Here is a 24,658-nt window from a genome sequence, read left to right on the forward strand (position 1 = left end):
ATTTTGCACGAGAAGATATATCATTCACTGTATATGAGTTTTTTATGTATATTTCAGGGATGGGAAAGAGTCTGATACTGTTATAGAAATGAATCCTCAAGGTAACATACCAGAACATGTAGAGAAACACCATGCTACAGAACCTCAGGCATTTGCTAGAGCAAGGTAAGCATCAAATGATGGCTGTGAAATATGGGGATTTGGAATTTATAAAGTATAATAGCATGATGCGATAATTTGGTAATGAAAACTTTGAATAGGACTTAGTACTATAGCACCAGACTAGTTTGTGGTCAAGGTTTTCATCTAATTTATTATGTTGCCACCTGGTTTTTAACACTTATCTCATTTCTAAGTGAAAGAATAAAAGTGAGGATCATGCTTTCTTATAAGAATAAATTGATTAAGTTTAAATATCAGTTACATTAAGTGCCTGTGGATGTTTTAATATATTTTTTTTAAAAGTTCTAAATTTTACAGGCAAGATCAGAATCAATTTTGAGGAGAAAATAAACCTCCAATTACTCTTCAGTTTAAGTCCACTTTAAATATTAAAAAAAATGATATTTTAGTAACTGATAAACTATCAAATGTATATGATATGATTATTTTAATTAGAATTAAGCACATTAATTTTATCTGCATTTTCATGTAAAACATTACTTGAAGAAAAACAATATTTGTCTTACTACCTCTACTAATTGCATGTCAATATTTGTAGTCTAATATATTGTTCTAGGTATTGTACTGTATGTTTCCAAGCTTCTTAAATGTTCAGTGTGTCAAACTTTAATATAAAATTTATCAATCAGAATTTCTATCTTCCATGCAATATCATAACTTCACTCAGTAGCTCAAAACTTGATGGTAAATCCGGTGTGAATTATTTTCTGTACAGTGTGTTTTTAAATTATTTGAAGTCCATGCCATCATGACCCATAAAGATATTTATGAAAAAAATATTCAAAAGAAGTCAATATTTCATAATCTGCTTCTTATTCGAATAGTTCATTATTGGCTGGTTTTTCACCTTTAGATACCATTAATTTGTGTGACAACTTAAAAAAAAAATATATATCAAAAATATTTCAATAAAATTCCCTTTAAAAGATAATTTAATGGCTAATGAACATAAAAAAAGTTTCTTGTATCTGTAAATTATGCTTTTTAAAGGAGAGTTTTTTGAAAAGGCTTATTTTGTTATTATGCCTAAATCTACATAAAAAAGAAAGAAAATGTGAATTGTGATTTATTTAAGTAACATGATAAGAAGTAAAAATAAAAATATTGATAAACTACCGACTGATACGACCATTGCACATAATTTTTTTAAAAAGTGATATATGTAATATGTTTTTTCAATGAAAAATTAATATATTTAATGTTGTTGTTTTTTTTTCTTTACCATGTAAGTGAACCTTCATGTTTTCCAACGTAAGATACTTGACAAATAACATTTCTTTCCTAGATTTTATGTAGACAGTAGCTGGAAAAACACCTTTTCTCTTTTACTTTTTGTTATAAAGACGGCAGCACATTAGAGTTATTAATAAGCTCTTAATGACATAACTTGTTTTTCAAATATGTTTTTAGTAATATTTGTGTCAAAACAAAAGATAATAAAACAAATATTGAATTAATTTAGCTAGCAAGACATTTAACATTGTTAAAAATTAAATATCAAAATTTACCATAAAAGAAACATAATATTCAAATTGCTCTGTCTGTTTGATAATGTTTAGGTTTTTATGCTTCCAAAGAATAAGCATACAGTTTTTAATTGTCTATCCATCTGTAAGTCCTATTTTTATCTCAGGCATTATAACTTTGTTAGTCATCATAAAATCATGGATAGATTTTGAAACAATTTTGCATAAATTTGTAGAACATTGAATTCAAGAAAAAGATTTGTAGGTCAAAGGTAAAGGTCACTTTTGAATGAATTTATAAATACTTTGGCATATAAGGTTGGACATGACAATGAAATGATCAGGTCTGCAGCTAAAAGGTAAAGGACTCACATGTATGTTCAAATTATGATAATAAATTTTTATAGAAGTGTATTGATGGTCCTGTCTGGTCAACAAATCTCATTCATTGATGGATTTAAAAAAACAAACTTGACATAACTATGTTTGACATGATGGTAAGGTGTCTAAGTAAGAATCTGGTCTCTAGCTCATAGGTCAAGGTCACACATGTATGTCCAAGTTACAAAATAATTGTGAATAGATGGTTGTGTTCAGTCCATGACTTTGTCATTTATTGACGAGTTTGAAAATAATTTAAAAAAAGGTTTGTTGCAAGGAGCTGATGTGTCTCATGCAAAACCAAGAGAAGTTGCAGCTCAAAAGTTCAAGGCCGCACTCAAAATGAACGAAAAAGATGTTTATGTCCTGAGTGTGACTTCAGGAGCCTATCACTGATCAATCTCAATGACAGGTCATGTTTCCGGGACAACATAAGATATGCCCTTTAGTTTTATTTATACTCTACTGCAAATCTTTTTTAAAAATGGTCATTTTATTGCCTAAAAACTCTATACATCTATATTGAAACTAAAAGTCTTGTCATTTTGTTATATCTTCTATTTTTGAAGTAAAGAATTACTATTTGAAGGTCCTTTAGAAGTCCCTGTGTTATTTGGAAAAATTAATTAAGTTTGAGAAATTTTAAAAAGTTCATAGAAGTGACTGTTGGGAATATTTTTGTTTTTACTTGGGGGGAAAAAGAGATTATTTTGGATTGCAAATGGCACCTTTTTCCCTTAATTTTTACATACAAGTTGCACAAAATTTAATACTACCATGTCAATAAATAAAAGATTGCCATCTTTATTTTGTCTTTACTTGCAATATAGAATCTGTATTTCTATAAATGAAAAGAAACCTTCAATTTTGATTTGTGCTTACTTTTTTGAAATAGAGATATTAGCCACTATCTTCTGTTTATAGATAAAAAAAATGCCATTTTGTTGCACACTTTTCTTCCTTCAAACTGCAACTGGCCCTTTTCCTCTCAATACAAAATCTCTCCCTTATATCCTTTATCACCTAAACTAAACCTCTGAGTTTATTATTTGTTAAGTTTGATTTTTTTTTTCTTCACTCCAAGAAATCTTTTCACAAATTTATAGAAATTTTACCACAAAGACACTCAATAATGTTTTGTTTTGGTTCTTTTTTATGATTTGTTGCCAATTATGTTGCCATGTATTTCAGTTCAATTAGAGCAAGTGCACAGTAAGTTACCTTTACACTGAAACAATGGAGTACTAAAACATGTCACCTTGTTGTCCACTGTGAATTTCCAGATATACTAACTTCCTTGTTGCTATAGAACATTGTTATTGTTTGTACTACATCATTTACTAAGTTGTTAATTAAATTTAGATTTAAAATTCTTTGTAGCACAAAACAAATATTGATGGATAGGTTGTGGTGTTATTTTCTATTCACTATGTATTTCTATTAGAGAAACGTCTCACATTATTTTGGTTTTTATGTTAGTTGAAAAGCACAATATAATTTTATTTCTGATCACTTAAGCTGTGGGACTAGGGAGAAAACACCTGCAAAATTAGTTTTGACATTACATATTTATCATTTGATTTTAGCAGGAATCTTCTGATATTAGGTAACAAATCTGCTGAGAGGTATTTGGTCTCTGTATCATCTATTGCATGTGCTCAAAGTTCCGCTAAACTACAAGCAATCCAGGACTGTGATGCTGAATTATTTGGCTAATTGCTGTTGCATTTACCTTGTATGTGCAAGCTAGTAGTTCTGGTCAGTGAGATTATTAAGGTATTTAATAGGAAGGACTTTTATAGAGAGGAAAAAGAACAAAATAAGATGTTTGATTTAGGATTGAAATTGTCAGTATTTTAGCTAAGGCAGTCTGTTTTATGAAATGATATGAGCCGGGGCATGACAAAACCAACATAGTGCGTTTGCGACCAGCATGGATCCTGATCAGACTGCAAGCTGGTCTGAATCCATGCTGGTCGCAAACGCACTATGTTGGTTTTGTCATGTCGCAGCTCATATATGACCTGAATGACCAAAGAGAGCTGCTGCCATAGGAGAAAAAAAGGATCAAAGCACTCCCTATTCTTCCTTAAAAATTTTGAGTTTTATATAATTATTACTTTGTAGATGTACCCATTAACTTTCAGAATATTGTCGGTTATTTCAAAATTACTTGTAACAAGATGTATCAAAAGGTGACAGAGTCATATTAAGTGATATCCCCTGAAGTTTCTGTCATTGACACTGATTAAATACCATTATAAGCATTATTAGTACAAGGAATCCACAGATTAACACCTACACTACCACCTCTATCTATTCTTGTGAATCTAATATGGAATTCCAATATGTTAACATGTCAAATTATTCTCAAAACAATTTGTGATTTTAACTGGAAATATTGGGGTTTTTAGTAAGTCAGCACACCTTTTTTTTTGTCTTTGAAAGCGATTCAGCAATCTGTTAACAGTAGCCTCTCGAGATCTCTTATTGCAGTATTAAAATGGTTTCTGTTAGCACACTCATCCTCTTTACCCTCACCTTTGCATTTCTTAGGAAGTCTCTAATCCCTAATGATCATTTCTGTTATGTTTTATGTATGTTAAAGCAATATTTAGAGAATTTGAGAAAAGCTAAGATATTGTAGTGATAACAGTAATGTAAAAAACACTTTCTTATTAGTGCTCATTGTCTATTTAAGAGTATTGTTTATCATGAAATGTTTTGTTAGCATTTCAATAATACCTTTAATAGGATTAATTATAAAGAAAGGTATTCTTTTTCTCTTTGTACCAAAATAATCCCCAAACTAAACGAGACTTACCTTGGTAAAGTTGAAGTTTGGTTGAGATTTTATTCAGTCATACTGCTACTGGAGGGAATCAAATGAGATGCGCGCCGGACCATGTCGTATAAATCAGTCTTTAAAGCGCAAAAAATTAATGCACTTAACAAAAAATTAAAATACTCATTAACATATTGACCTATTCACAACAGATCAAAAAAAAAAAAGGGAAGGGAATCCATATGAATGGGTGGGATTTGATTCCCTCCAGTAGCAGTATGACTGAATAAAATCTCAACCAAACTTCAACTTTACCAAGGTAAGTCTCGTTTAGTTTGGGGATTTTATTACGTCATACTACTGTCGGTCTCAAATGAGACTTCAAAGCTGTTAAGGGCATTAAGCAATACTAAGTAGGCATAATACTTATACCATAATATTAAAATAAATCAAAATACCTGATAACTGTAATTAAAATTCTGTATACTGTTTCATCTAAATCTATTCTTGAAGTACTGCCCTTGCGAAACTACCCTTGTCTCCATTGATGTGTATAGATTTATCATAAAATTGACCGAAAGTCTTTGTATTAGACCATCCAGCAATTGACAAAATATGTTCTATAGGGACATTCCTTGCTTTTGCTCTAGATGTTACTGCCCCTCGAATACTATGTGGCTTAAAAATATTAGTGTCAATTCCTGAAGCACATAAGACTGTCTTAAGCCATCTACTGACTGTATCCCTTGACACATTACGATATGGTTTAATTTAATATAAAATAATAAAAATAGCTGTTATGTTTCCACGAATAGACTGTGCGATTTAAGTATTCCTTCAAGACAAAAGTTACACAAAGACGCCTGTCAGGCGGATATGACCTTAACACTGCCTGTGCATTATCAGAACCTGGTCGAGAATGTTTTAAAACATCACTGTACAATAAAATAACAGAATCCTTCTGCTTCTTCATATTTCTTATATCAAGAAGATGAATTGCCTGAGTCCTACAAGCAAGTGTTAATGCAATAAGCATTTACTAATTTCAAAGTTAATAACTTCAGTGATAAACTTTTCACTGGCGATAAAGACCTTAAATATTTTAAAACCACTGAAACATCCCATGTTTCTTTTATAACGAGGTACAGATGGCCTCAAATTGTAAACACCTTTCATGAATCTTATGACCAACGGATGAGAATCCTGCTGCAAATCCATCCACAAGAATGCCAATCGCTGAAAGTGAGCTACGGGCAGTATTAATTCCACTATAACCAATGCCAGATTCAAAAAGTTGAGTTAAAAACTCTAAAACATAATTACAGAAGAACAAATGGTACTAATTTTCCTCTCATTACAGAACTGAAACCACTTTTTTGACTGTTGAGTTATACTGTTTTGTGTTCTATGTCTCCATGAGGATAAGATAATGTCAACAGTTTTTGATGGAAGTTTTCTTGAAGAGAGAGAACTCCTGATAACTTGCAATGCTATTAGCACTATTTTGTCGCTTAAAACATGAGTCTTGTCTGTTCCTGGGAGAATTAGTAATTTTTTTTTTGCGTGGAAAGAATAACTGGAAAGTCTATCAAAAGATTCATCAAATGAGTCCACCAATTCTGAGTGGTCCATCGAGGACAATCAAACATGTTGCCTTGTCTAGGTGAATTTTCTGTAGACATCTCATGATCAAACTGAAAGGTGGAAAAATATATGAATATTCAGATGACCAATTTAAAGAAAAAGCATTGACATATTTGGCCTCTGGATCTGGGTACCAAGATACAAATTTATCTATTTGTTTGTTAAGCCTAGACGCAAACAAATCAATAGTAGGAGTACCCCATCGATCAATCAATTTCAGAAAAATTGTTCTATCTAGCATCCACTCTACATTTTCATTAAATTTACGAGAACAAATATCAGCTACATTAGTTCTTCCTGAAATATAAGAGGCTGACAACCAAATACTTCTATTCTATACACCACAACCAAATTTGCTTTGCAAGATCATTTTACATAACATAGACTTAATTCCACCCATTGCATTTATGTAAGACATTGCACAAGTATTGTCAGTTTGAATTCTGATGTGAACATTTCTCATGTCTTTACAAAATTCTTTCAATGCATAATAAATAGCCAAAGTTTCTAAATAATTTATGTGGTTATCAGCTTCTTTTTCTGTCCATCTACCACCAATTGACAAATTATCTTTCACCGCCCCATATCCATGAGACGACGCGTCGGTGGTTATAAAAACAGAAGGACTCTCATGAGTAATATGTCTCTTTTGTGAATGCAAATTACAAATCCACCAAAGTAACTCAGATTTCATAGACAGAGATATCTGCATAAAAGCATCAAAATTACTAAAATTTATCTTCAACTGCTCAATTTTCTGCCATTCAATGTGCCGATAATGTAACGGCCCATACTCAACTGCAGAAAAACTTGCAACTAATAAACCTAATACTCTGGCCACTTTCCTTATAGGAACACTTTCTCGTGACCAGATATATAAGCACTCAGAAACTATTTCAGCAACTTTTTCTTGCTGGTAAAGTAACTAACATATTTTCAGAGTCCAATATCATATCCTAAAAACCGTATCTTTTGTGTAGGGACCAGCACTGATTTCTTATCATGAAATAATAAATCCAAGATAGGACATTAAACTCACTGTATCGTCAATATTGTGTTGACAAAGTGAAAAAGTGCTGCCTAGAAGTAAAGAATCATCAATATAACCTGTATTAACATGACCTTTCTGTCTTAATGTTGAGTAAACAGGCTTCATCAGTATTGTAAATAAAGACGGGGCTGATGAAATACCATTTGGAAGAGCAGTGTATTGGTAAAATTTGTTTCTCCAAAGAAATCTGAGATACTTTTGATGATCTGGTGCAATATGAACAGTATAATATGCCACTTTAAGGTCAACAGAAGCCATAAAATCTCCTTTATTAATTAATTTAATGGGAAACTCAAAAGTGTCCATTTTGAAATGATAATAAGTAATTTGCATATTTAGTTCTTTTAAATTTAAAATCATTCTGGCTTCGCCATCTTTCTTTGGCACTGTAAAAATTGGAGAGATAATTTCACCATCTTCATGATTCACTTCAATTAAAACTTTCAGTTTTAACAATTTATCAATTTCATTATCAATAACTTCTTGTTCTTTAAGTGAAAAAGAATTACAAATTGTGTTTTTTAAACAAAAATCATCAGGATCAAAATTTGACTCAAATTCTAGATGGCAATGCTCAACAACATCTAAAATATTTTGATCTTGGGTAATATCTCTCCAATTTTTCACAAAATATCTCAATCTACCTGCTTCAAACTGACTCACCTTATCAATATTTATTTCTTGCTGCGGTCTTCTTGGTAGTTTTTTGGAAATCTAAATGCACCACCATTTCCACGACCACGGCCCCTCTTCATTACTCTGCCACGGTAAACACCTCTCAAAGGAAAACGACCTCTGGCACGAGCATAAGGATATCTACCCCTCATTCTTGAACCCGTGCGATTGATGTCTTGAATTTCCTTAACATGCTTGCTCACATCATCGCCATATAATAAATCTGTATATTTCTGAGAGGCAGAACATAAATAATGATACTCTTTGTTCAGATCAGTTTTGTGAGTCTCTTTTCTTCTTATGTTAATTAATTTATTTGCCTGACCTAATAAACCTAAAGCATCTGTCCTAGATTCAATTTCATATCCAGATAGTCTGTCTGAAGCCAAATTCAGAACCTTGGTAACAATGGCAGCAGCCTTAACGATAGATTCTTGTATAGACTGCATCTTAGCATCAATAGTCTGCATATGGGGAGATAATAAGTTCCAAACAAGACTATTTACTCTTGTTTTCGTTAATGCTGTACAATTTTCTGGAAGAGATGTCTCTTTCATGAGCAAGGCAAACTTATCATCAGAAATACCCTCACGAAACACATTATTAACCAAATTTGCCAAATCGGTGTCAACCTCGTCATCGACGGTTTCCAACAAATCATACTTGGAACAAACACCTTTAAAAGCCCCGGATGACCCCTGTTTGTTAATCTGCACTGACTGATCAGAGGGATGTTCATCTATATTGCTACATACTGGATCAGTAACTCCCAAATCAGCATCGCCGAAATGGTCTTCCTCTTCATGATCATTATAATAATTAACTGGAGTTTCCTCACAAAATGATAACATTTGGGACTCTAAAGACTTCAAACGTGTATCTTGGGCTTTCTGATTTTTATTAATAGAGTTCAAAATACCCATCAGTTCTTGGTGAAATTTTTCACTCTGCACATTTTGTTCAGACACGGAACTCGACGAGTTCGAAGCTAACTCACCGGCTGACGACTGCGTCGTAGAAGTTTTCTTTGCAGGTGGGACTTTCGAGGGCTTTTTGACTGAAGTCACATCCACTGGTTTTGTCTTGTGACCATCAGAAACGCTCATATCGGCTAATTTCTGCTTTGCTTTAGCCTTGTTGGCCTCACGCACTTCAACTTCGGCCATTACTACCGTAAAGCGTTTGCACTACCACAAACACAACACGTGGTAAAAAATACACAAAAATAGTCAAAACCCAAAAAACGTTATTTACAGCGTAAAATAACTAAAAAGGAATAGTTTTACTTTCAAGTCACTACAACGTAATAACAAAATACAAAAATAAAAATGTAAAACTAATTTACGACAATGGTCGATAAACCTCGTTTATCGGAGAGAGTAAAAACAACGTCTTTACTCTACTTGTACGATAGGCGCACTGATTTATACGACATGGTCCGGCGCGCATCTCATTTGAGACCGACAGTAGTATGACGTAATAAAATTTATGTTAAAAGACAGTGCATTGCATGGTCTATAGACAGGTAGAGGGGAAAACATTGTTCTATGCTGAATTGGGAAACAATACTATTATCTTTTTCAAACTGTTTAATAATTTCTAAAAAATTATATGGGAACAGTTGGAGAGGCATTTCTTTTTCATATATAGTAATACTTTATAGAAAGGGGAATCAGGCAAAATTGGCATTGAAAAATAAAGTAATTTGACAATTGTTTTGCCTTTTTATTGATATGATTTTTGATATGTTTTATAATTCGAATTTTTTGATAAGTTGGCTGAGTCTATGATCAAATTTGATTTATACAGCCTTCTAGATGCACTTGAACGTGGACTGCACTTATATAAAGGAGGTCTATGTGGCTGTTAGGTTATAGACCTACAGTATAATTACTTGCCCCAGACATCTGTTGTTTGAATCCTCCCAGGGATTTTAAATTTATTCATGGCAAAAAGCTGTCAAACTAGCTGAAAGAAGGGTTAGAGGTTCTACTTTTGCCCACTTTTGTTTGGAATATGTAATCTTCAGTCTACAGTAGTAAATCTTGAAAGCAACTGTATGATCAGTATGAGTACAAATATTCATAAACAACATTTTATTGTAAATAATTTATTTTACCATATAACTGCTGTTGATCATTAAACCTCTTCAATATGTGGCTGTATCATTGTGTCATGAACTTGTTTTGGTTTATATCTTTTTTTCTATAGCAGATTCAGGTGATTTTGCAGACCTTTGTAATGTATTGTAAATTGTATACATTCTTCCTAAAAGCTTATTATAGTTGCCACATTTTTTATTATTGTATATATTGTAAAAAGCCAGGTATCAGCATTCATTATTGACCTAGGCATAAGACATAGTGTGAGTGGAGCATTGCTGTAATTGCCATTTTCTAAATGTTGAGGAAATCACTTTTTCTATGGGGAAGATAGAACATTTCAAGATTTGAAAGACCAAAGCATTTCTTTATGACTGTACAAACAGCAATTAAGTGCTATATGTGAAGTAAGTTTGGTTGGCCAAAATTCTAGATATTTCTAAAGTTAACCTCTGAATGACTGCACATTTTTATTGCTATACCGTAAAATTCCTAATAAACGCCCCTCCCCTAATAAAGGCCTTGGGATAAGGAAAACAATCTACTTATCAGTGCTGAACTCATAATTAAAGCCATAATTTTATTCAAATCATTCAGAATCCATAGTATTTTATAGTAAACACAAATATGTATAATATGAACTTTAAAACCTTAACACTTGTTAATGTTATTACCAACACTTGCTAACACTAAATGTATTTACAGTGATTTTTGGATTTAGGAAAAACTGTATTGTAATAATAGCCCCCCTTTTGGAAAATGTTTAGCCCCCGGGGGCGATTAATAGGAATTTTACGGTAAGTGTGTTTCAAACAGTAGATATTGAACCAAAATGTTCTGGGAATTTTCATCAAATATGTCATAATGATATAAAGATGCATTTATGAATGGATGCTTATGGTACATGGCTGTTTACATTAATTTTATAATAAAAACCATGAGTTTACTCATTTTTTAATTTTATACAAATATTTGAATTTTTGTCACTGAAAATTTAGGATACATTTCTAAATTTGGGGGTGCATATTTGGGTGTCCTGAGCTCTCATAATTGTTATGTATAATATGATATGATTATAAAGGTTTAACACATTCAATTTTTCTTCTTTTTAACAAAAGCTTAACAGAAGCAAGTTTAACATCTTTTTTATATTTTCTTACATTTTTTCTAAGCATGTAGATAGGGAGAAGCTGGCAGAGATCATTGTAATCTTTATTATTTGCTTTTAATGTAGAAATTAAAAAAGAAATTATTTTAAAATTTGAATTTAATTGCAAAAAAATTAGATTATAGATAATTTGATGACATAATTGTTTAAGTAAAATGTTAAAGGAGTAATAAGGTTCTCACCAATTTTACTCACTCAAATTTTCAATCGGTTCCTCTCATTAAATCATGTAATATATATATGCATAACAGAAAAATATACCTAAAAAGCCTTCCATTCTTATTAAAATAAACATATTTTGTCTCACACACATTTGATTATAACAGAATGGATTTGAACTTTAGTGGATCTCAGTCAACTGAAATCCTCATGGGTCAATGTAAAAATGTTGTTTCTGTTACCTTAAGCATATCTGCAAAGGGTCACTTAGAATCTTTTAGTGTTGGCTGAATTATCAAACAAACATTTACCATTTTAATGCCTACAAATCAATAGTTTGTCACAAAACATAGCTCAAAAGTCCTTCCATGTGACCTTCATTCCTACATTGTTGGTATTGTTATCATAAAAACTACAATCATGTAAGAGTCAACAAAATCCTGTTGCTATTCTAATAGGCTTCCTTTTTGTGTGAAATTTGTAGGTTTGTCTCTTTTTTGCTTAGTAGGTAGAGATGGCTTTGCCAATATGTAGAATTTGAATAAAGAGAATTTGAAATAATTGCAATTGTTTAAAAAAAAAATAGGTAAAGTACAATGAAATATTCAAGTTTCACTTTAAAGTTTAATTCCTTTTTTTTTTCAATTGACAATACATATTGAAGTATAATTTTGTACCTATTTGCATAAATAGATAGAGAGATGTCTTTGCCAGTATGTAGAATTTGAATAAAGATAAAATTGAAATAGCTGCTTGCCATTATAGCTTTTTAAGTTTTTAAGTAACTGGCTTTCCAATTTTTCACTTAAACATAATTCAGAAGGCTTTATTCAGTTTAGCAATACATTGCAATGGAGCACATTTTCAATTTAAAAAATATGGTTTAAGATTCTTTTAGAATGAACATTATATTACACATATAACACACATACAAACTATTTAGGTTTGTACATGTTACTTGCCTGGTCATCAAATTTATATTTCTAGTTTTAACTAGACATGTTACTTTTAGTCTGCAGCCTGGGGGATCATTATCTTTTTGGAACAATTGTTAAGATGATTTTCTGTTTTATTTTAGTAAAATAAAAAATTGGAATGAAGAATACTTTAGAAAATAAGTATCATAACATTTTACTAAATTGGAATAATACATGTGTTTTTGCTGTTTTCCAATTATAGATTTCGTCATGCAATTGTGGCTACATTAAGAGGTGCTCACCCTAAACCCAAACCAAAGCACATGTCTGATGTAGTAGATGTTCAAATGAAGATCAAGAAACAAGAGAAGGAAGGCAAGAAGCCTGAAGGTATAACATTATTGTAACTTTGATTGCCTTTATATACTCCAGAAAGAATTTCATCATATATTGTTATTCTATGCATTGTAACAGTAAACCAACTGAATTCTTAACAGGACTAAACAAAGTTTACATGTTTGGAACTGTTCTATTATCAGATGTGCAGGCTGTCTAGGCTCTGTTCTGGTGGTAAAAACTACTCGCTTTCTGTTAAATTGAAGTTTTGAGGCACAGTGAATGCAATCTGACCCAACTGTATACTCTGTCCACTCAAGGTTGAAATCCTTGGAAATCAAGCAAAGCAGGATAACTTAAATATTATAGATGGTCTCTCTGTCTCATCAGTTGTGATGAATTACAACATTAGATCTTTCACCCAACATATATAACCAAATCAAGCTGCCCAAATGACCTATTTAGACAATGTACTCAAAGAAAAAAAAGTGATAGAAAGTATCCTGAGATTATTCCTTAGCTAGGCAAGTAATGTAAGATTATAATTTGACATTTTGATGGGTCTCCCAAGATTAGACTGGTAAGATTGATGATAAAATCAGATAGTTTCCTTGTCTGTAATGTTCCTAGCTACAACAGACATAATTATGACACTGTGTAGCTTAATCATAATTATTTTTTTGTGGAAAGACTATTTTTTTTAAAAAGTAGTACATTATGTAAGATATTTCCTCTCTTTTCTCCCCATTCATAGCATACCATGAATGAGGTAAATAATTTGATGACAAAAATCCAGTTTTTGTTCAGCAACTTATTTATTTGCCTGCATTTCAGCATATATTGTTATGCACCTGATCATTTGTATATCTGCTAACAATTTTGTGGCCCCTCTGTATCTTTTAAAGTGATGAAAGAAAATTGTACCTACTTGATATAAATGTTAACCATAATAAGATAATGTGCAGAGTTATATGTTTGAACTATCTCTGTTAAGGTCAAGGTCATACTTAGTAATTTCAAAATTGGCCCTGCCCAAGGGGATCACTTGATTTATATAGACTATTATTTATAGGAAAACACATTTAAGTCTTATGGTGTGATACTACATTGCCTAGACCTTAGATATTTGGCATGTAGCATTGCCTTGACATTTTTCTTAGATAGTATACATGCTTCTTGGGTCAATATCGGCACTGTCCTGGGGGTGACTTAATTATAAAGGCTTATATATGGAAATACATTCAGTCTTATTTTGTGAAACAACATTGGCCTTAGATTAGATGATTGGTATGCAGCATTGCCTTGGACCTCTATAAAACTGATTATAATCATGCCTCTTGAGTCAATATTGGCCCTGCCTTGGGGGTCACTAAATTTATAGATACTTATATTGTGAGATATATTTCAGTCTTATTGTGTAAAATTTAAAAGCTTGGAAAATTGGCATGTAGCATTGGGTTTTATCAGACAAAATTTTATCGTCTGTACAAATTTTATTTTACCTTTTGTTTAGACCTGCTGGTTTTCCTGTCTAACATTTCAAATAACCAGACTTGTATTTCAGACTCTTCTTTTTCTATACCATTATGATATTTTATTACATATACCATTGTTAACTTTTAGGTGATTTACTTGGAAAGTTCACCTTTTCATCAGATCGCTATGCAGTGTTGGAAAGTGCCGGGTTTTTGGAGGTAGATGTCCTCTTCCACAGAAATATTCCGTGAGTAATTTGGTTATTTAGACAGAAATATCTTGTTGTTGAATAGATGCATTTCATGTTAATTGTTCCTGTCAGCTGTTCTATATTGTATCTGTCATGGTAAATGACAAAGATACACTGGAACTGCCTACTGTATGACATCTGTACCTTGTACATTGATCATAAAACATAATATACTTTGAAAAAAAAACAAGAGAAACTGTTATCTGTATAGAAAGTTCACTAAGTATGAGGGATGATCCAAAAGTTTTGTGTTTATAACTCTATTAGAAACAGTGCAACAGCCAAAGTTGGCATACATTTGGAAAAATATATTGAATATTATGTTCAGTTTGGTACTAATAACCAAATCGTAAATAAACAACAGACAAATGCATAAGCACACCTTTAAGAACTTGCCATACAAATATCACATTATCGCAGCATCACTTCTCAAAATAAAAACCAGCTTTCAGACATTTGTTTGTTCATGAGGAACTTCGCCACAAATCTTACACATGTCTCATCTTCAAGTCTCCTACAAGTATGCACTGTACAGTGCTGTAACTGAAGCCTGTGTGTTCAGAGAGAGCTCAGATAGTAACATATAAATCTTCCTCAGTAGTATCTTAAAAATATTTCAACATTCACATTGATTTGTATTGCATGCCAATCTTCCTTGCACTATCATTCAGTGACTCATTCTCCCTCTTGGCAGATACTATCTTTTCCATTGCTCCTGAAGAGCTTAAAGCAAAAATGGTGGTTTTTTTTTTAAAAGTTTTGACATGTCATTGCTTTGAGGGACATTCATTAACTGCATGAAAAACATCAATGTTCAATGACATCATTTATACTGCAACTAAACAATGTAAAATGAATTCACATCAAAAAGAATTTCTTCTGCTTGAGAGCAGTTCTCTCAAAATTTTATAATTATATAATTAAAAAACTGGAAAAAATCTTGAATTGACATGTTGGGATTATCTTACTTTTGTAACTTAATATAAGCGAAACCATATTTATTCCAATACATGTGTATTATAGTAAAATCCACAACTTTTTTGTATAATTAAGGAAGTGACAAAACTTTTAGGTTATCCCTCATACAGTTTGTGTCAATATCAAAAAAAAAATAACATCAATTTTTATGAAATCATTTCAACTTATTTTCAAACATAGCCAGTTTGATTCTTTTTTCTTTCTTTCTTTCTTTTTTTTACAAATGCTGTTTAGTTACTTTGTTACATGTAATATTTATCTGAATATGAATTTTATGATGAACTTTTGTTCTTGATTTGTCTTTATAATGCAGATGATTTTAACCCAAAAAACTGTAGAATTATAAAGTCAAGTCAAGTGAATTTATAGACATACATTAAAATTACTTTTTATGTACAATGGTGCTTCCATTCATAACCAATAGTTAATGCCATTCACTTCATTTTTTCAGACCACATATAGCTTACATGAAAACTTTAAGAGGGTTATCACAAGAGGACACTATAGAGTAATGTTCTTGAAGCACACATAATATGTTGTCATATCCTCACTTTATGTATAAATCTTGAAAGTTGAATGTTAATGCTTCTATCAACAAGAAATATACAATGTCAAAATAGGCTAAGTGCGATGATGCACCTTTACCATATATTATCTGCAGAAGCAGGACACATTTTAAAGCCTGAGTCTGCAAGGTGAGGGAGTTAATTAGTCTGAGGGCTTCTGTAGATGTTAATATATGGTAAAGGTGCATTATCCCGCTAATATTAAATAGAGCATTAGAGCTATTCTTGTCTGATTTGGTAATTTCACATATCATATTTATTTTTCTACAAAGAAATAGTTTTTTATGCTTTCCATGTGCTATTGCAATGTCATTTGACAGTTTCGGTGCTGTCATTGCAAAAATGATAATTCCAAAGTCAAATCAAGCCAAATCCTTGATCATAAATTCAGCATGAAAGGAGAGGAAAATAAAAGACATATTGTAATAGAATATAGTAGATAGACATTAAAAGCATTCAAAGTTCAGGATTTGTAAACATTGACACCATCACATTTAATTGTCCATGCTGTAGATGTTAAAATGTTATTATCTCTAACAGAGTACTTGTTCCCAGGTATGGCTTGTATAAAGCTAAAATCTTGCTTGGAATGTCAAGCATTATGGCATGAAATATAAGCACAATTTTTCCTGTCATATGTGTTATGAGAGATATGCAAGTATATCATATAAAAATGTTTGTTAATGTAATAGTATTTCTTTTATAAATATTTGTCTAAATGAATGAGTACTGGTTGAGAACTAACACAAGATATCTGTATAATGATTATAATAAATGACTTAATTTCATGTCTCAATAATTTAGTTAGATCAAGGAAACCATATTAGAGAAGGTAGAGGTACTTAGATATAAAACTCATTAAATAGTTTGTGTATTATTAGAATAAACAAAGGTTTAGGATTTTACAAGCTGTAGAATATAAAATATTTCAGCTTTACTTATAAGTTACTTACAATATTTCATTTATCATTATTATGATACTTCGTTTTAAAGGCCTTTTGTTCCTATATCCATACACACCCATAACACTGTTTGTGTCACTGAAAAGTTTTCCCTTGTGGATGAGAGGTTGCCTTTACCGCTTGAGGCATCAGAATTGCAGCCACTGTTTATCCCTGCTTGATTGTATGAGGTGACTAAATGGGTGTAAATTACTGGAGTCTGCATCTCTTAGCTCCAGCAGGTGAGGTGGTTTTGCCCCTGGTGTCGCTTTAAGTTTGTAAGACGGATGTTATCTGAAATCATCCTTTGTTTTGGTGCCATATTGACTTAAATTGTGCTGTTACCCCCCCCCCCCCCAATCATTAAGACTACCTTTCACAAAATGACATTTGTTTCTCTCAGACCAGTTTATTTTATGCATGTCTGGCTAACTAGTTGAGGTGTCTGCCTCACAACATGGGATTTTCCTTTTTGGGACAAAACAATTAAAAACTAGTACTGGTTAACTTGAGATGAATAATCTAAGTACCGAAATATTGATTAGTTGATTAGTAATCAAACTTAAGAAGCGATTAAATAGATGAGATAATGAATTTTACATTTTATTAACCAGTATATCTTGAAAACTTTTAGGCCTATTTTGACACCACCATGGTAAAACTTTAATTCTCATATTTGACTTTTTTTACCTTTCCATTGCTTTGGCAACCTGTTTATTTTAATAACATTGATTAAGATTTGGTTTTTGTGAAGTCATTGGTTGTTCTATTTGTTATATTCTGGCTTTTATGACAGAGCAAGAATTGCATGTAATATGTGTGAGAAAAAAAGTCATATTTCTGAGAAATTTAGACAGTTTTATGCCATTTTATACAGATGAAGTTTCTATATCATTAGAATACATTTTTAACCTATTATTTCCTTTTTTTAGGCAGAAATAATTTATTCTTATAATTGTTTTTCTATTTAAATACCTTCCACATAGATGTAAGGGCAGGGATTGGGGGTGGGGGTCTATTAATACTGGAATCTTTTTGTCCCATCCCTCAGTCCATTTCCTCCCTCATACTTTATAAACCTTCATGTTTGAAGTTGACCTACAGTAAGTTACTTACTGTAGGTCAACTTCAAACTTGACGGTTAAATTTCAGACAAATTTGAACACTATAAAATTTGTCCCCTCAAGGAATTTTCTTGAAACTAGACTCAAAAGCTCACCTAATCGAGGTGATATGCAGAACTCATGCTGGATCTAGGTCAAGGTCAAAGTTGAAAGTCAGATGTCAGACAATTTTGTATCAACTCTGTAAATCCTTTATCCATTGGCTTGGATTTTTTTCAATCTTGACTCATTTGTTCACATGAACAAGGTGATGGAAAAATCCTTGCAGCAGCTGCTTGACTTCAAGGTCAAGGTAACACTTGAAAGTAAAAAAAGTCAGACAATTTCATGTCTGCTCTATGAATTTGGTACTTAAAATTTGGTTCATATGTTCAGCTCAACATGGTTATGCTGCAGCAGTGCTGTGTCTGTTCAAGGTCAGGGTCACACTGAATGTCAAATGTCAGACAAATTTTCTCTTCTTTATAAATTTATCCTATGTAGCTTGAAGGATTATTTTCAAACTTTAATGTCCATCTTGATAAGGTGATGTGCAGAATCAATGCTGTGACTTCACTGGTCAAGGTCTCCATTGAGGGTCAAATGTCAGACAGTTTGTGTCTGCTCTATTAGTTCTACACTCCTTTAAGGGCTTTCTCAAAAATAATGGAACTACATTAAATTCTTTGTCATGGAGATATTGGGGGTATTCATCACTTCTTAGATAACCCAAGTTTGTAATATAAAGTCTGAACACCTACCCTGCAACTTTACATGAGGAAGACCAATGGTTCAATTTTGCACAAATAATATCAATTTGATTGAGATCTAGAAATGAAAATTATGTATATTGGCATTGAACTGTTTGAAATCTCAGAGGACATATTATATCCAAAATTTATTATATGCACAAAATTAATTATTGCAATTTAATCCTAAATTTGGTAGATTTAGTTTCTTGACAGAGCACAAAATCCCCTTGTTTATTGTAACATGAAGAAAAAGATTAAATGAGGTGTTTTTATTGTATAATTGCAGACACAATTGGAATGTTCTTATAGACAAATCTTCATTTAGTTTACTTCAGACAGAATCTAAGATCTTTTGATGACTTGTTGTAGTATTATTTGACAAGAATCCCAGACAAATAAATTCTAATTAAGCTCTGTTCACATTTAGACAGATTATGCCTGAATAAAGCTTTGAGAGATTAAAAGACTTTTATATAGAAATAAAATCTTTGTTTTTTTATTCTCTTCATTGTGTCAGTCTAATTCTATACAGTTATGTTACAGATTGTCTACTGCCTTTTATGACTTAATTAGAAACATTAATTTACAAATCTAAGGTTCACTGATTTGTCTGTATTGGAAATTTTATTGTCTCTCTAACTTGTCTTATTTTTTCTCTTTCAGGCTTACTTCAAAAACCAGCGTTCCAGTAAGTAAATAAAATCCAATGTTTGATTTATTGCATTTGCTGGCGGAATTGCTTCTGTTTTGGAATTCTTTTGAATTATATATTGATTTTCATTATAAGACTTTCAAAGAAATAGTGAATATCATTTCCTGTCTCATTGCCATGGGAAAAAATTAAAATACACCACTATTACATGTATTATTATCACATACTTCTTTGACATTTAAAAATGAGAAAATATCAATACAAAAAAGGTCTTTACTCTACAATTTCATTTTATTAGTCTGAATATGTATTAACAGAATTGCTTAATTGGCCCACTGGTTTAACTTTTGCAAAGAATGTAAAAATTAATTATGCTAAATGTTTTAGATGCTTCTCGTTCTACCTTGTCAGACTGAAATAAGATTTTAATGTTACATAAGTATTTTGAAAAGTTTCGGTAAATGACCAATATGTATGTGCTGTTGCAACATAAAACCACAAAAAAAAATTTAATAACCTTTTGTCACTCTTCAACATATTAAAATGAATACATTTACAATGAAAAATTCTGTTGCCAGTTTTCTCAGTTTTTTATTGGGTTTTGCGTTGACAGGAAACTGATAATCATATATCAAACCATATCTCATCCATAGTCTCTTTAACTCTTGTTTTTAGCTCGACTATTCGATAAGAATAAGTAGAGCTATTGCAGTCACCAGAGCGTCGGCGTCAGCGTCTGCGTAACCACTTGTGTTAAAGTTTTTGTAATAGTTCAAATATATTCAAAGTCCATTGACATATGGCTTTGAAACTTTGCACACTTGTTCACCATCATGACCCCAACTTGTAGACAGGAGGAGGTAACACTATCAAGCATTTTGACAGAATTATGCCCCTTTTTCGACTTAGAATTTATGTTAAAGTTTTTGTAATACCTCAAATATTTTCAAAGTTCATTGACATATGGCTTTGAAACTTTTCACACTTGTTCACCATCATTACCCCAACCTGTAAACAGGAGGAGGTAACTGTTTTAAGCATTTTTTTTTACTATCAAGCACTAAGAATAGTCGAGCGTTGCTGTCCTACCGACAGCTCTTGTTGTCATTTACTGTTACACTGCTCAAGAGTTGTTCAATATATATCAGACTTTAAAATATTCAATAATCAATGTATTTTAAGTGTAATTTGTTTATAAAGATTATTCATGTTTGTTTTAGAATGGTGATGCTGTTGCATATTCAAAGAATGGGAATGTAAAAATCAGTCCAGAGAAAGATAAGCCAGTGCCTGGTGTTGTATCTGTTGAATATGAGACAAGAGAAGGAACTGCAAAAACAGCCAAAGATTTTAGATATACCAGTGATACATTGGTAAATAAACTTTCTTTTACACCTCGAACATTAGCAAGTGATTTAAACAGACATTTACAGTCAGGTAATCCTGCATGTCATTTCTGTACAGTGTGGTTTCACTCTGTACTGTTGCAGAAGTCTTTTAATTAAACAATGAACTGTCCAGTTTTAAGAAGACAAAAACACCAAAAAACTATAGAAGAGTATTCCAGCTGCACAATAAGGTTTACCTATGGTTACAAAGTGAACTGATATACCAAGAAGTTGATAAAATTTTCTGCAAGATATATATTGAGACAGAGCTATGAGAGAGAGAACAATAAGATAATAAATACAATTTATATAAAAGGAAGTAATAAGTCAATCGCATTTTTGAATTTATCAAAATTTAATTGCCATTTGATTGTCAGATAATATAATTTTCTGCTACAAATATCAATGAAAAAAATAGCCATGTTGAAAAAGTTCAGTCCTTGTATTAATTGAAAAGATCTTGACATGTTTTTATGCCCCCCTTCGAAGAAGAGGGGTATATTGTTTTGCTAATGTCGGTCTGTCTGTCTGTCGGTCCGTCCGTCGGTCTGTCCGTCGGTAGACCACATGGTTTCCGCTGATTATCTTGAAAAGTATATATCACAAAGTCTTCATATTTTACATAGTGATTGGTCATAACTAGTAGATGACCCCTATTGATTTTGGGGTCACTAGGTCAAAGGTCAAGGTCACAGGGACCTTAAATGTCAAAATGGTTTCCGCTGATTGTCTTAAAAAGTATGTATCACAAAGTCTTCATATTTCACACAGTGATTGGTCATAACTAGTAGATGACCCCTATTGATTTTGAGGTCACTAGGTCAAAGGTCAAGGTCACAGGGACCTTAAATGTCAAAATGGTTTCCGCTGATTATCTTAAAAAGTATGTATCACAAAGTCTTCATATTTCACACAGTGATTGGTCATAACTAGTAGATGACCCCTATTGATTTTGGGGTCACTAGGTTAAAGGTCAAGGTCACAGGGACCTTAAATGTCAAAATGGTTTCCGCTGATTATCTTAAAAAGTATGTATCACAAAGTCTTCATATTTCACACAGTGATTGGTCATCACTAGTAGATGACCCCTATTGATTTTGGGGTCACTAGGTCAAAGGTCAAGGTCACAGGGGCCTTAAATGTCAAAATGGTTTCCGCTGATTATCTTGAAAAGTATGTATCACAAAATTCTTCATATTTCACACAGTGATTGGTCATAACTAGTAGATGACCCCTATTGATTTTGGGGTCACTAGGTCAATGGTCAAGGTCACAGGGGCTTTAAATGTCAAAATGGTTTCCGCTGATTATCTTGAAAAGTATTCATCACAAAGTCTTCATATTTCACATAATTATTAGTCATAACTAGTAGATGACCCCTATTGATTTTGGGGTCACTAGGTCAAAGGTCAAGGTCACAGGGACCTTAAATGTCAAAATGGTTTCCACTGATTATCTTAAAAAGTATGTATCACAAAGTCTTCATATTTATACCCCCGCACAACAAAGTTGTAAGGGGGGTATACTGGAATCAGCTTGTCCGTCCGGCTGTCCGGCCGTCCGGCCGTCCGTCGGTTTTTTCTTGTCCGCCTAATAACTTAAGATTCCTTTGACCCTTAGTCTTCATATTTGGCATGGAGGTTAGTCATGATTAGTAGATGACCCCTATTGATTTTGAGGTCACTAGGTCAAAGGTCAAGGTCACAGGGACCTTGACTTCAAAAAGCTTGTCCGCCCAATAACTTAAGATTCCTTTGACCTACAGTCTTCATATTTGGCATGGAGGTTAGTCATGATTAGTAGATGACCCCTATTGATTTTAAGGTCACCAGGTCAAAGGTCAAGGTCACAGGGGCCTTGACTTTAAAAAGCTTGTCCGCCCAATAACTTAAGATTCATTAGACCCAAAGTCTTCATATTTGGCATCGAGGTTAGTCATGATTAGTAGATGACCCCTATTGATTTTGAGGTCACCAGGTCAAAGGTCAAGGTCACAGGGGCCTTCACTTCAAAAAGCTTGTCCGCCCAATAACTTAAGATTCCTTTAATAAAAACAAAGATTCCTTTGACCCACAGTCTTCATATTTGGCATGGAGGTTAGTCATGATTAGTAGATGACCCCTATTGATTTTGAGGTCACCAGGTCAAAGGTCAAGGTCACAGGGGCCTTGACTTGAAAAAGCTTGTCCGCCCAATAACTTAAGATTCCTTTGACCCACAGTCTTCATATTTGGAATGGAGGTTAGTCATGATAAGTAGATGACCCCTATTGATTTTGAGGTCACCAGGTCAAAGGTCGAGGTCACAGGGACTTTGACTTCAAAAGGTTTGTCTGCCCAATAACTTTAGATTCCTATGACCCACAGTCTTCATATTTGGCATGGATGTTGATCATGACTATAAGGTGACCCCTATTGATTTTGAGGTCACTGGGTCAAAGGTCAAGGTCACAGGGACCTTGACAAAAAAAAGCTTTTCTTCTCAATTGCTAAAGTAAATGTCCTGTCCGCAATGTATTGATTTTGACATTTTCACATTTGAAGCATTGCACCGGCTTAGTAACCTCAGATTTGGCAGGGAGATTGTCCTTGAGCTTTAAATGGCCACTGTTGATTCTGACAAAGTGGTATGCGGGGGTATTCTCGCCATCATAGTGGCAGTTCTAGTTCACACAGTGATTGGTCATAACTAGTAGATGACCCCAATTGATTTTGGGGTCACTAGGTCAAAGGTCAAGGTCAAAGGGACCTTAAAATGTGAAAATAATTTCTGCTGATTATCTTAAAAAGAATTCATCACAAAGTCTTCATATTTCACATGGTGATTAGTCATAACTAGTAGATGACTCCTATTGATTTTGGGGTCACTAGGTCAAATGTCAAGGTCACAGGGGCCTTAAATGTCAAAATGGTTTCCGCTGATTATCTTGAAAAGTATATATCACAAAGTTTTCATATTTCACATAGTGATTGGTCATCACTAGTAGATGACCCCTATTGATTTTGGGGTCACTAGGTCAAAGGTCAAGGTCACAGGAACTTTAAAATGTGAAAATTGTTTCCGCTGATTATCTTAAAAAATATTCATCACAAAGTCTTGATATTTCACATAGTGATTGGTCATCACTAGACGATGACCCCTATTGATTTTGGGGTCACTAGGTCAAAGGTAAAGGTCACAGGGGCCTTAAATGTCAAAATGGTTTCCGCTGATTATCTTGAAAAGTATTCATCACAAAGTCTTCATAACTCACCTAGTTATTGGTCATAAGTATTAGATGACCTCTATTGATTTAGGGGTCATTAGGTCAAAGGTCAATGTCACATGGGCATTAAATGTCAAAATGGTTTCCGTTGGTTTTTCCATAATTGAACACTTCCATGTACCCATTTTTGGCAAGTTTCTTTAATAAAATTACCAATTATGTGAGTCAATGGCTAGAAAGGGGAGTATATGTGTCGTTCGACATTCTTGTTCTTAATTATTTCCCTTTTTAGCTCCACTTTTGACGTGTTTTTCTTAATTATTTCCCTTTTTAGCTCCACTTTTGACATGTTTTTCTTAATTATTTCCCTTTTTAGCTCCACTTTTTGAAGAAAAATAAATGTGGAACTATACTTCTCTATGGCATTGGCACCATTAAGGTCATTTCTCAGAAACTATTTAATCTATTCACTTCAAACAT

General features: G+C 32.7%; 1 protein-coding gene across 16 annotated transcripts in view; it reads left to right on the forward strand.

The window, feature by feature from the left end:
- LOC132713057 (sodium/calcium exchanger 3-like) overlaps window positions 1-24,658 on the forward strand; it is a 128,862-nt gene that overhangs the window by 72,977 nt on the left and 31,227 nt on the right. For 10 of the 16 annotated variants that reach the window (XM_060695509.1, XM_060695512.1, XM_060695521.1 and 7 more), the window contains 7 exons: window positions 58-165; window positions 3,222-3,242; window positions 12,794-12,921; window positions 14,491-14,590; window positions 16,023-16,079; window positions 19,597-19,621; window positions 20,806-20,958. In XM_060695509.1, the coding sequence (XP_060551492.1) occupies window positions 58-165; window positions 3,222-3,242; window positions 12,794-12,921; window positions 14,491-14,590; window positions 16,023-16,079; window positions 19,597-19,621; window positions 20,806-20,958 (592 nt within the window). Of the gene's footprint in view, window positions 1-57; window positions 166-1,413; window positions 1,435-3,221; window positions 3,243-12,793; window positions 12,922-14,490; window positions 14,591-16,022; window positions 16,080-19,596; window positions 19,622-20,805; window positions 20,959-24,658 lie in introns of all 16 variants that reach the window. The other 6 variants (XM_060695506.1, XM_060695513.1, XM_060695517.1 and 3 more) reach the window with 2 other exon arrangements.

The sequence above is a fragment of the Ruditapes philippinarum genome, unplaced genomic scaffold, assembly GCF_026571515.1.
Source record: "Ruditapes philippinarum isolate M1 unplaced genomic scaffold, ASM2657151v2 ctg100_1_1_1_1, whole genome shotgun sequence".
In the NCBI taxonomy this organism is placed as follows: Eukaryota; Metazoa; Mollusca; class Bivalvia; order Venerida; family Veneridae; genus Ruditapes; species Ruditapes philippinarum.